This window comes from Hoplias malabaricus, chromosome 17, assembly GCF_029633855.1.
Source record: "Hoplias malabaricus isolate fHopMal1 chromosome 17, fHopMal1.hap1, whole genome shotgun sequence".
NCBI lineage: Eukaryota > Metazoa > Chordata > Actinopteri > Characiformes > Erythrinidae > Hoplias > Hoplias malabaricus.
In genome coordinates this window covers 6,810,606-6,823,245 of record NC_089816.1, presented here as the reverse complement: position 1 = coordinate 6,823,245, position 12,640 = coordinate 6,810,606, and the positions used below count along the sequence as shown (strand labels likewise).

General features: G+C 38.2%; 1 protein-coding gene across 1 annotated transcript in view; it reads right to left on the bottom strand.

Moving 5' to 3' along the window:
* sorbs2b (sorbin and SH3 domain containing 2b) overlaps positions 1-12,640 on the bottom strand; it is a 49,427-nt gene that overhangs the window by 32,896 nt on the left and 3,891 nt on the right. Inside the window, exons 2-4 of the mRNA XM_066649239.1 lie at positions 11,448-11,598; positions 2,040-2,093; positions 414-509 (exon numbers count right to left, since the gene is read on the bottom strand). Coding sequence (XP_066505336.1) covers positions 414-509; positions 2,040-2,093; positions 11,448-11,454 — 157 coding nt within the window. The 5' untranslated portion in view covers positions 11,455-11,598. The remainder of the gene's footprint in view (positions 1-413; positions 510-2,039; positions 2,094-11,447; positions 11,599-12,640) is intronic.

Here is a 12,640-nt window from a genome sequence, read left to right as displayed (position 1 = left end):
TGTGTGAGGTCATAGTCTATAAAGCCACTCAAACAAAAAGGGTCACCCCCAGAGGAAACAAGGCTGAGAAGAGAGGAGAGGGAAAAGGAGAGGGCACAACTGTTGCTATGGAGCTGCACAACTATGGCAACAATCCAACTGCAGTGAAAAGTCTGTTCCCTTTAAAGCAATGGAAAAGAGCACTTGAAGCTTCTGAAACCCAAACATGCTACCATGAGAGAGGCGTTTAAGAAAAAGAAGGAGAGCAAAGGAGAAAGAAATGAGATAGAGAGAAAGCAGAGATAGAGAGAGAGAGAGTCATAAAATGATCATAAACAGATGCTTTTTTATTAAAACTCATCCAACGGTAGTAAAGTGTCTAGTAGAGAAGCAGAGTAGTAAGTATGAGAGTCTATGTCGGCAAGGAAGAATACCTGGAAGCCCACAGAGGTTTGGGGAACTCTGTACTTTCTTCATTGGGGTTAGAGTGAGTGAGAGCGTGCTGCTCTTACGAGCTCGTCCTCCGCTATCTGTGAGAAGCGTGCCACCAAACACACACACAAGCTTCATACATGATGGCAAAGCACATGCATTAATTAAGGGGAAAAAAACAACCTGCATTGGGGCAAGCATGGTAATTAATATCTGTCCCAATCATGCACAAAGCATTGTTTCAACATCATTTTCCATGCAAAGCACCTTACCACATATAGGTTACAACAAATTAATTATCGCTGAATGAAAACATATATCTCTTGCTTGAATGTTCAGAATGGAATTAACTGCTGCTTTTCGAAGCACTCCTTAAAAAACATATTTTATATATTGTAAATGCAATACAATATCCATCCTACATTACACAATATGGTGCCAACTAAACATACCAGAGACACCAGATCTGGTGTCTGGATACCAGAAAAAATTCAGCTCTTTTAGCCCGAGGAAAGAAGCAAACACGAAGCAAGGTGTATAACTGCAGTTTGTAGCCTGTTGTCCTCTTTTCGCTTGTTGTACTTGTTGATTGTCATATGTCTGCTTCATATCTGTAACATTCGATTTCTGCATTCCTTCTATAGTCACCAACTATTTAATAATATTTCATAAGCCCATCCAGGAGGAAGTGTATTTTGTCCATCATTAGTTTTTCCTAGTCTCTGAATAAACCTTTAACAACAGTTGTGTCAGTGCTTTGGTTTTGGCTCGAGTGTTTCTTTAAGCCTTTTATTTTTAATATGCCAAAATGGCATTTAATACACTAGACACAGTTTATGCACACAGATAGACCATTTAGGACATGATATCCCTCATCTAGTTTTATCCAGCCCAATTAGATAGGGTGGCGTCAATGTACAGCATGTTTAGACCTCATATGCAGCCCTGAATAATAGAAATATTTTTGAGGATGGGGTGATTGAGGAGTCTTTACTACATCCAAAGGCTCTTCCACTATATGAAACTAACACTGCCCCTGTTTAAACATGTAATGTGTTTAGCTGAAGTGATTTTGACAGCACGGATACAAAGGTTTTGCCCTTCTAACAGTATATAACGCCTCATGCTGCAGTAGATTGAATATGACCGTGTTCTGCAGATAGGCCAGGTGTGGTGTTGACAGTGTGAAACAGCGTATGATTGGCTCCCTGCTTAATCCTTGGCCTTACTCTGTCTCTCAGGAAGGGCTGGGTGCTGAGATGCTTTGGCAGTGTCAGCCATTAAAATAGCTTTTTTTTAAAGCTAGCCCAGTGGCAGGAACTCCCATTGCACGACACTTCCCACAAACACAGAGATGAATACACAATCGCATGCTGTCAATTAGAAAAGCAGCCCAGTGAAAATGTGAGATAGCTCAAAGTGTGGTGCACAGGTCATGGGGCAATGAGGACGTTCATAAAATAGCCTAACTGAAAGATACTGAATCTGATTTATCACACCGTAGCAACCATTATTTAACAATGATTTGGAAAATAAGGCTAAGGGTGAACATGCCTGGGATATGGAATGAATTTGCCCCTGTAACAATGAAAACTAAATTACAGGAAAGAAGATTGGCTTCCACATACCTGTATTCATGTTGAAGAGCTCTTCTTCCAGTGCTGACTTGAAGTCACAAAGTCCTGCAGTAATGATAGAAATAAGCTATTTAGTAAGTATCCAGTTGTAAATAAGCTAAATAAACAGTTTTCATGAAACATATAGTTTACCATATAGATAATAAGACTAATATGCTATTGATCTGAAAGAGCTCCATTAGTGTCTCAGTCCCACAACTGTTGAATGTGGGACAGCAAGTATTTGGCCCATGTGACTGTTCAACCCCCTGGGGAGCCAGCTCCCGTGTGAAAGGCGATACAAGCACAGCATTTCTGTTCTGAAACATGTAGCTCAGTTTCAAAATACACATACTCACACACACACAGGGCCCGGAACTTACCCATTACCTCTTTTTGTTTCCTACAGATTAATAAATGCCGCAATGCTTCTGAAATAACGCAACACGCTCACCCTTGTTTTCAAGTCCATTAACTTCATCAGCTTTTTCTCCATTTCAGTTTGACCTAGATTGATCACTTTTCCTTTGACAGATTAACAGCTCTTATGACCCTATTCCTAAAATATCCCTTTTATTTTGGTGTGAGCTGAATATTTCTAGGATGCTCTATGAGGGGAAGTCGTTTCATTACGTTATTACATTACCTAACCCTGCAACCATATGGAGCTCCTGACGCAGGGGTCAGATGCTAGTGTGTAAGCAGAGCAGAGCAGTCCAGATAGGGGACACCACTGAGTCTGCGTTCTGCTGGACACATGCCTAACACATAGTGTCACACAGGCACGAGCGTAAAGGCCTGACAATTCCATCTCGCAAACAGCGTGGTATGTTTTACCTGAGAGGTTAGCTTCACAAATGGCAGGCAGTATGACCCACTGACCATTCCTGGCTTGGACTTGGCTGGTGGAAATGTTAGATGGAGACATATACAAACATTTTAGACCTTTGTAATCGAGGTGATTCTTAAGTGGGTGGCATATAAATAATAAAACCATTAACAAATTACCACATGCCAACCTCTCATTCTCCATAAGATTGAAAAAGTAATACATGTAAATGATCACAGACCTGATTGGTTGCCCTGTGTTGTACCTTGTTCTGAAAGCAGTTACAGATTCAAACTCTGAACATCAAATGTCTGTTTTACCTTAAAATATACAGATTTTCATGTAAAATGTTAAAAATACACAGCTAATTTTTCTAAGGTAATCTTCAGTTTTCCTTAATTACGACAGCTCTGCTTTAACAAATTCCCATATATATGTATATACGTGTATATATTAGGTACTGTTCGGTCCCATTAAAAGAGGCGCTTAGTGTCAAACCCCAAAAATAAATCTTCAGCCAGTGTGGCCCATAAATCGGGCTGAAAAACACAGGGGACACATTTGCTTGTGACACGGCATGACTTGGGTAAATCACAAGTTGTAATGGCCTGTCAGCATTAAATGAAGAAGAGATTATGGTGTTGGATTTCAAGACAGCAGACTAGTGGCGACAGAACAGCTGGAAGAGACAGGAGCTGGAAACAAGCCTGAGAACACACATGTATGACAAGGGCTAGAGCACTTGGCTGCGGCTTCTTTTGACTACTGAAACTGAGAGAAACCATGCTCTGTAAGCTGACAGCATATCTAACATTAGATGGTATTTATATTTACTATGGAATTAAAGGAATGTCTTTAAAAATTTGTCATGAACAGGGCTGTATAAACACGGTCATTCAAGTCTTGGAAGAGAAATGAAAAATAGCACACTGTTCTTAACTAAACAGATTATATGTTCAGTTCAGGACATTACATTTGACTTTGAACTCATGTAAAAAAAAACAATGATATCTCTGTTCTCTGTGTTCTAATGGATAATAGAGGTATGTGTTTAACATTTGACTTTTTGGAATGTGTCATATATGCACAAGTAGATCCTGATAAACAGCATTCTTCCTCTGTTTCTAGTGTCATTTATGAGTAGTGTATTGAAGTGACTGAGGACATTGTCATGATTCCTCTTGACAGGAAAAGAAACATGAGAGCTATGCTTTGTACCTCCTTGACAATCAGTGTTGATATTGGGAATAAATACCTTGAGATGACACCCTGACAAGCCCCAATATCAACAACAACACAGCAACACACCAAATGTGGATAAACACTCTGAAGCCATCTTGTCCGGGTTGATTTATTCAAGGATGGGTCAAATTGCAAAGAATATCACAATGCCACAGGGCATTCTCAATTTATTATTCTGAGGTTTGAGAATGAGGAACATACAAAACTCAACAACAAAATATTAGTGTCACATTTTGGTTATAAAAAGAGTCCTTTTGGTCAGATGTCTTGTCCTATAGCTGGAAACTCTTCTAATATTTTTATTTTGAAATTAGCTACATGAGGTGGGTTTTTGATTCAGTGTGTAACTTGGTCTTAGATTTCCATTAGTTCCATTAGTTTTCCACTTTGGAGTCTTGTAATTGGAACAGTCCACTTTACACACTGCCAAACTGCTGTTCATCAGCTAGTGATCTTTCAGAGGATAAAAGTATGATGGTATACGGAACAACATAGTTTTCAGACTGAAAATGAAAGGATATAGATTGTGAAGTCATGAGTCCTTAACTCAACTCTAACAATGAATTCATTATTTTTGGGGACTTTTCAAACGTATTCAGTCTTATATTATACACTGTGTCAGTTCAGTAGCCCATTTAAACAGAGAAATAGGCAGAAATGCAGCTACAAATTGTTATGTTAAACAATGAGTACTATGGAGTTTAATTCACTATTGTATTAATACAACTGTTTTTTGTTGTTGTTTATAAGATCAAATTGCATCTGAATATACTGAATATGCTAGGGATTAGGTGCTTAAGGGCACCTCAGCTGCGGACAGAGGGAGGGACAGCGCTGTTCCTTCATTTCTAGTGCCCCTAATTTTCCTGACGGTCGTGGGAACTGAACAGGCAACCTTCACTAAGCCCTCTTCTCTAACCATTAGACGAAAACTGCCCCCTCAGTCATCTGAGCGTTAAGGATGAACGGTCAAGACAGTACTTATACTGAACCTTCACTTCACAGGCTTATTAACATTTGTCAGTAGACAGACAATCACAAAAAGTGTGTATACACTGCTGTAGTAGATTTATATCCAAACTGAAACCTAAACCTTCAAATACTATTCAGAAACATGTCACAATATCTAAAACAAACAGCACTAAACACCCAGAACAGTGTTTGTGTATGAAAAGATATGGGTGCAAAGGACTTTGGACCTCCTCAGTTAGGAATGATATGACGGCTATTTGACTAATAAAGCTAACAAAACATTTTTTTAAATTACAAATATGAGGAGATTTTAATCTACAAAGAGCAGAACAACAGGCAGAATGAATCAGCAATGAGTCTGAAACCACAACAGAATTACATACATATAGTTGCTATCTGAACAAAACACATTTTTCCACATACATTTTTTTATGCATTCCTTATAGTTGTATCAAATGCAAATGCTTATTAATCAGCCTACCTTTTCATGGTGTTAGTGTTAATGGACGACTTAGCCGCTGGAAATGAGGAGATTTGCTTATCAAGACAAAAAGCCTGTAACAGTAAAATGCAGCATGCAAAACTCTGCTCTCAGTTAAGACCAAAAGTAAGAGCTCAACATCCATTCCCTGTTGCTCAGTAGTGGCCAAAATAGGAAGAATCTACTGCTTTTCTTCTGGGATTTCCAGACAAGCTATTTTTATTAACATTTTTCTGAGGACACAAAGAGGCCCGTGTCATCCTAAAAAGGCAGTATCTGGATAAGAACTACATTAAGAGAAAAACTCTTAACGTTTGCTGTTGTGCCACTGGTAATAAGTGAAGACAGCATTATTTATGTCTAATTTTCAAGACAATTTCAGGAGCTGTTGCTATGAGTTTTGGGGAGGTCCTATTCCTGTTTAAGCTTTTAAAAGCTCTCACAAAAATAAACAAATGTGTTAGTCATAACACAGCTGACTGTCAGATTATGACTCGTCAAAAAAGTCGCTGGAATGTTTACTGCTGCAAATACATCGCATTGTAAAAGTATTGAAATTGAACACACACCATTAAGACAAAGCAAAAAGTGGCAACGACAACATGAGCGCAGCTTAGAAATAAACGCAGTGAAATTAAACAGAAAGCAATAATATACAACATCCTGAAACTTAAAAACCACAATAACCATGGCATGAAAATGCTTGTGGCCCAACTACTGCAGCATTTAAGAGTAGACCTGAATGAATTAGAAGGGGACAAAGACACAGTCTCTAATAATATGGCTAATGATATCTTAGTTTAGACAGACCTAAGATCAAAATGAAGGACTGTTCTGCATAAAGTCAACAGCAGCCTGAATGTTCATCAATGGGCTATTTTAACTCAAGCACTTAAAATCATCAATACACTGTTGCGATATGGGACACAAGTGAAAGGTCCAAATATGTCCCTGACCATTTGAGGTTGGGGACAGGCAGTCTAGGCCCTCCCCCACTGGGGTTAAATGACTGTGCACAGTGGATGCCTCTTGACCCAGCCACCTGAGACAGGGATTGAATTCAAACCCACTCCTCGTGATACAACACATTTTGTGTGAATAATGCCATCACTGGCGTCTGTCTCGTGGGTCGGGTGTGAAAGTGTGTGTTGAACTGATGAGAGGACGGCACTAGGGACACCTGCCAAGCCCCAGAGGCTGAGCCTGCTGTCCAGCTGGTGGAGTGGGCAGGTGCCAGAGAAGAGCGAGCGCTGTGGAGAGCTGGTTTCAGAGGCAGGCACTTAACATTCAAACAGCTTGAGTTCAAGTCACTGAGCCTCCCTTTGCACAACAATCCACCTCACACTTCCAGAGTGCAGAGTTTAAGAGCTTCCAGGAAGATTCAGACTTGGCTCTGATAGTATTATTTATTTCAGTATGGAATTCAAAGCATGGAGAGACTTGGAGATAAGTTTGGGCCATGTCGAAAGCAGATTGCAGTGCTCACAGATAAGATTTCTTTTAGGGAACATTATAAATAGGGTCGGGGAATTCAGTCGAAGCTACTGAGTAACCTGCAAAATCTCATTTATCTGGCCACCCTAGCTGCCGAGTCTATGTCCTTCCACATAGCTGGTTCTAATTCAGCACTGATAAAATAAGTGTGTGGTCACTATCACTATTAATATATCATCAAATGTATACTAACCAACTGAATAATAATAAACCAAAGTATTCCTATACAAACCTTAATTATTCCCACTTTAAACCAAATACATCCCATTTTAAAGATTCATCGGCAAAAGATCAATTTCGGTTGGAGGCGATTAAATATGTTTACATTAGATGTTGTGTTACATTTTTAGGCTAAAATACTGTGAAACCAAAATGCATATGGCATGCATTAGCCAATGAATCGTCACAAATTCACTGTGAAATAAATAAAAATATATTGTTGCTGTCCAAAGAAAAACTTCATTTTTGCAAATATCATTTACTACATCGTCTGAATACAGCTGATGTCATTGGTCTATTGGACCAATAGAAATACAGTGACTTCCACTGAAATTTAAGAAGGTTTCCCTTCTCCTATAAAGTTACTCTTTTGGATTTATTTATTATGATTTTTTTTGGACAGCGATGATAAGTTTTAAAGACGTAAGCAAATTGAATTAATTATTTGTCACAGCCATAACCAACAACCCATTGTTTCAATATTTTACCTTCGAATAGAGACATGGGAATGCTCAAAAATATGAAACTTTCAAACTTATAGAGTGGTGAAAATTTCTTTAGACTTCCTAAACATTCTGCTGCAGTACGTATCAAACACAGATCCACAGCCCTGCTTCTAAGACTTTCGTAATCAAAAATTAAACAGTGACTGCAGATAACCAGCATACAACAAGGGTAAGATATTCAAAACACGTGGCAGCATAAAGACTGGACCTTTACCTGAGAATCCACACAAAGTTGTAACCAGGAATTAAAACATATTCTGTGTGCTGAAAAAAATAAATAAGTAATGCAAGGCAAATATCAGGCGTAATTATTCCTATATACTATTTTAAGAAATTACCATTTTCCCCTGATCTGGTAAAAAATAAAAGGAGCATTCCTAAAGTTTATTAAAAGCTTCTGAAACTAAAATAAAGAAATGAATGCAAACATCAGAAACAAAAGATACAAAGCCAACCCTATTTTATAGCTAGAATATACAACATAAAGTGTTAGTTTTCCGTTAAAAGATGTTAAACTAGAAACAAAATTTACATAAACAACAACACACAATGTCCATAAGTGAGAACCTAAGTGAGTGAGTTACAAATCCTATCCATGAGGTTTTTGCATGTAAAAAATGTCTCTTTTTTTCCTGAAATACACTTGCTATCTTTCCATTCTACACACTTCCCACTCTCCGACTGAGACCAGACAGATAATGGTCATTAACACGCCCACCACAAAAATAGGTCATATGACTGAAGCACCTAAGTACACCATATCAGAATGCTTTTATCCATATATGGTCATCTTATCTCTTTACCTCCCTTTCTTTAGCCTTTAGCATGTCACATTAGTTTATATTTAAAGAACAAGACTGACACATGTTGAAAGCCACAGATCCTCTAGCAATTCGCAATTCACTCCAAAGCCCCATCATCAGTGAACTAATCTATCATTACTGGGTTTGTTTTATTTCTCCTCAGAGGGAAACATTCACATTGCTTAGTGAAAGGAGACTGAGAGGGTGGTACAGATGGAATGAAATGTAATATATACATATAATACCTAATGTACACTCTAACAGACCACACCGGAGAGAGAGTCAAGGATCAGAAGGAATCCACGTAGCAGATAACACCCTAGCACCTCTGCACAATCTGGCACATATCTAAATCGGCTGACATTTGCTTTGTCCAGTTGGCCCAGCTGCCTGTAGTGGTCCCTCGGGTGAAAAAAAAAAGAGCGAACTGTTAATTAGGTATTTAACCTTTAAAGAAATGCTCCCAAAACAATGGCCGGAAAAACATGATAATAAATATGAGTCTTCAGAAAAGGCCACGTACATGAGATTGCTTTTCAGAGAATGATTAATACCCTGCTTGTTTGGGTGAGGTAAAACAGCACAGAGTGTTAGGCACAAAAGAACAGATACAGATCCTTCAAAAAGTCCTGTGAGTCTAAAGAGCATCATTATGTTCCTTGGGCATTAAATGAATCTGTTACATTCAGTCCCCAGATTTTTATATGTGCTCCAAAATAAACATCAACAACATTAGCAACCATAACAACAACAGTCTCCACTGCTACTACATTATCATCCCATTAAAAAGACTCAGATCTTTCTGGTTTCTTATGTAGATGTGAAAATATATTTAACCTGTTGTTAAAGCAGTAACCTGTTCGATTTTCACAGGATGCAGCTGTCATTAATCACTGTTGGCAGTGGTGTTAAATCCCCTAACTGTGTGTGAGTGGTGAGCCCAGCTTGAGGAAACAGGCATCAGGCACTCCTTTATTGTACAAAGTTAAAAATACTCCTGCTATGGATGCCCTCCCCTCATCAAAAACATTGAGCAAGAGTCTATCAGCCGCCTCCTGAAGAAACGTTATGGACGCTATGAGCTCTCTCTCATGAATTAAAGCTCACTGACTTCTTTAATGGCACAGGAATGAATGGAACGTTGCTCCTGTGCTCACTGAACAGTGGCTATGTAGACGTTCATAAGAGAATAAGCAGACATCCAAACAAAGAGCAAGAGATTAAAGTAAGAATTCAGTTTGATATCTCTCTGGCCTTTTTACTACCACTTGTCCTATTCCATCACATCCTGCAGTCAAAATTCTGAAATTCCCTATTGCTCTGCTTTTTTAATAGCATAACCTTGAGTATCCATGATCTCAGCTCAGGCCTGAGGAAATGAAGAGGGAAAATACAAATGAGGTCTCATTGAAGGAAAGCTTGCTGAAAGAATTTTTTATTTTCCTTTTGTTGTAAATGTTATGGGTAATAATATTCTGAATAGTTCATGAACTGAGGGTTTTAGTTGTTAGCATTAATTGTTTCACTGGCATCATTAGGAAGTCTGAATTTAACAAAGAAATCAACAGAACTGCAACAAATCGTTCGTTTTTTAATCCGAAAAACAATAACAACATTCTGATGCTCTTAAATATCTCAGAACTTTCACTGATTTTCTGTAATGTCACTGTAAGGGTCACAATACACAATGTGGCCAATGTGGTTCGTGAGTTTTTATAGATCGCATTGGATGAAAGCACTTTTCACCAAGTCAGGATAACCACTGCACTCGAATCATATAAATAGAAAAGAAAACAAGTACAAATTTAAACAGCCTCTTCAAATAGAACAAATGCTGACAGTGAAGCACTATGGATCATTACACGTGTTGATGTTGTGGTGGAAGCAGCTAAACTTATCTTCCTGTGAGTCTTTTGGGCTTAAACCATTTTATTTTTCCTCCTAAAAACTGAAATGTGTCAGCAAATGAGTGGTATGAGTTGTCCTTAAGTTGGGTGTGAGCTCTAAATGGTTCTAAATGGTCTTGTATTACTGACCAACTTTCTATATATTGTTGCTGTTCAATGAAAAACATGTATCTCCACTCTTGTCAATTTAAAGTACCACATTATTTGAACACAGCAACTGTCCTTCACAATTCATGGTGAATGGACCAAGAGAAATGCTGCAAAATTACTTTTTACATTCACTTTTATTAAAAGTTAAAAGGTTTTTTCCTTCTCCTGTAAAGTTGCTATCGGAGATGCATGCTTTTCATTGGACAGCTATGAAATGTACGTGTGTGTAAATGGATTAATGAGTGGAGCATTATTCACTAGATGTTGGGTAGAAATTTGCATGAACTAGCAACTGAATGTAACTGGGTATTAATTCAAATATTTGGCATTAACTTTATGCAAACGTCAGCAGGCAAACGCAAACAGATTACATGGTCTATCTGTTTTTATACGTAAAGGAATACACAAAATTTGGACAAATATCATGTAACTACAGGTGATTTTGTAAGTGACAAATATGTTAACCTCTCCTCTGTGGGGTTCATTGGTTTATATGTTAATTTAAATATTGAATATTAAATGTGCCATTCATTTTTGCTGGGCCACACTTTTTCAGTATATTTTAAATTCAGCAAATAAACAGCAGTTGTGCTGAAGTCTGGTCTCTTTATAAGATGTTTATAGATTCTGTCTATGATATGACCAGGTGTGATTTGACCAGAGCTCCCCTAAATATTGTGAAATTTTAAATGACTGCTTCTTTTCTTTAAAAAAATGTTTTACATAAGAGTACTATAGGTCTACTGACACCCTTTTTACACATAAGTCCCCATTCACCTGAATCCCACCTGAAACGCATAGAGCACAAGCCCCTTACCAGGCATTAAGAGCGAGGGTTATGTGTTGGAGCTGTCAGACATGTGTGCAGCCAGGCAAAGAGCTCCACTTCCTCTCTTTCCACTCCTTCCTCTTCAGTCTCTGTGATCTTGGTGGCTTTCAGGGTTCCAATGGCAGACCACTGCCCCTTTCTAGAGCAAAGACAGGGGAGAAAAGTGAGAGGTGAACCCCTTCTCTTGAGCCCAACTTCTGTGGTTTGAGCTATTTTCAGCCGCAGACATGCACGTCTACAGGCTGGAAAGTTACTCCACGCCTCTGGGGAAAAGTGACAACATTATACAGGACTCAGAAAGAGCTCTATAGCAGGACGACAAATATCTGAGCTGTTCTGGGGCTAAGCCAAGGCTCCTGCTGAGAATGACCACAAAACACTATAGCTAACTGGAATGCCACGCTCACAATATCATAATGGACACATGGATGTCTGTAGATTGATGGGTGGCAAATACCTTATAACCATGTGTTTTTCATTGTGCGATAGAATTGTGTTTCACTCTCAATAGTGCACTTTAGTACATGGAGTCACACATTTGCCAAATAATCAGAGATCAATTTATTCCAGCGCAACATTTTCAGCAATATATAGAAAAACATTTAATATATATCTTTAATGGAAACCAGAAAATCATATATAATATCAGATTTTCCTATAAATAATAGGTCCTTCATACTGCGTGAACATTTTATGAAGCATGGGCCAATAGAAATGCTCCAAAATTGGATAAAATAAATTTACATTGACTTCCATTGATTTTTAAGATGGTTTTTCCTTCTTCTGTAAAGTTACTGTTTTGGGAGGGTTACATATTTTTCATTGGACAGCGACTATATTTATATATATATACCAGCCCAACACACACTAACACATCATCACCACGTCAGTGGTACTGCAATGCTGGAAATTATCCACCTCCCATATAATCCTTGAGGTCATTTAGGGGTCCTGACATTGGAAGAACAGGGTGAAAGGGTGCTAACAAAGTATTCAGAGTAACAGGTGGCATACTGTCTGTAATTGTAGAATACAAAGTCCTCCTGTATGCTCACTGGAGCTGAAGAAATGGAAAATGAGTGCAGAAACAAAGAAGTATTTTTAATGCATATGCATATTTATTATGCACATAACATTAGTAAGATTTTTTAATATAAAAATTCATTCATTCATTTATTATC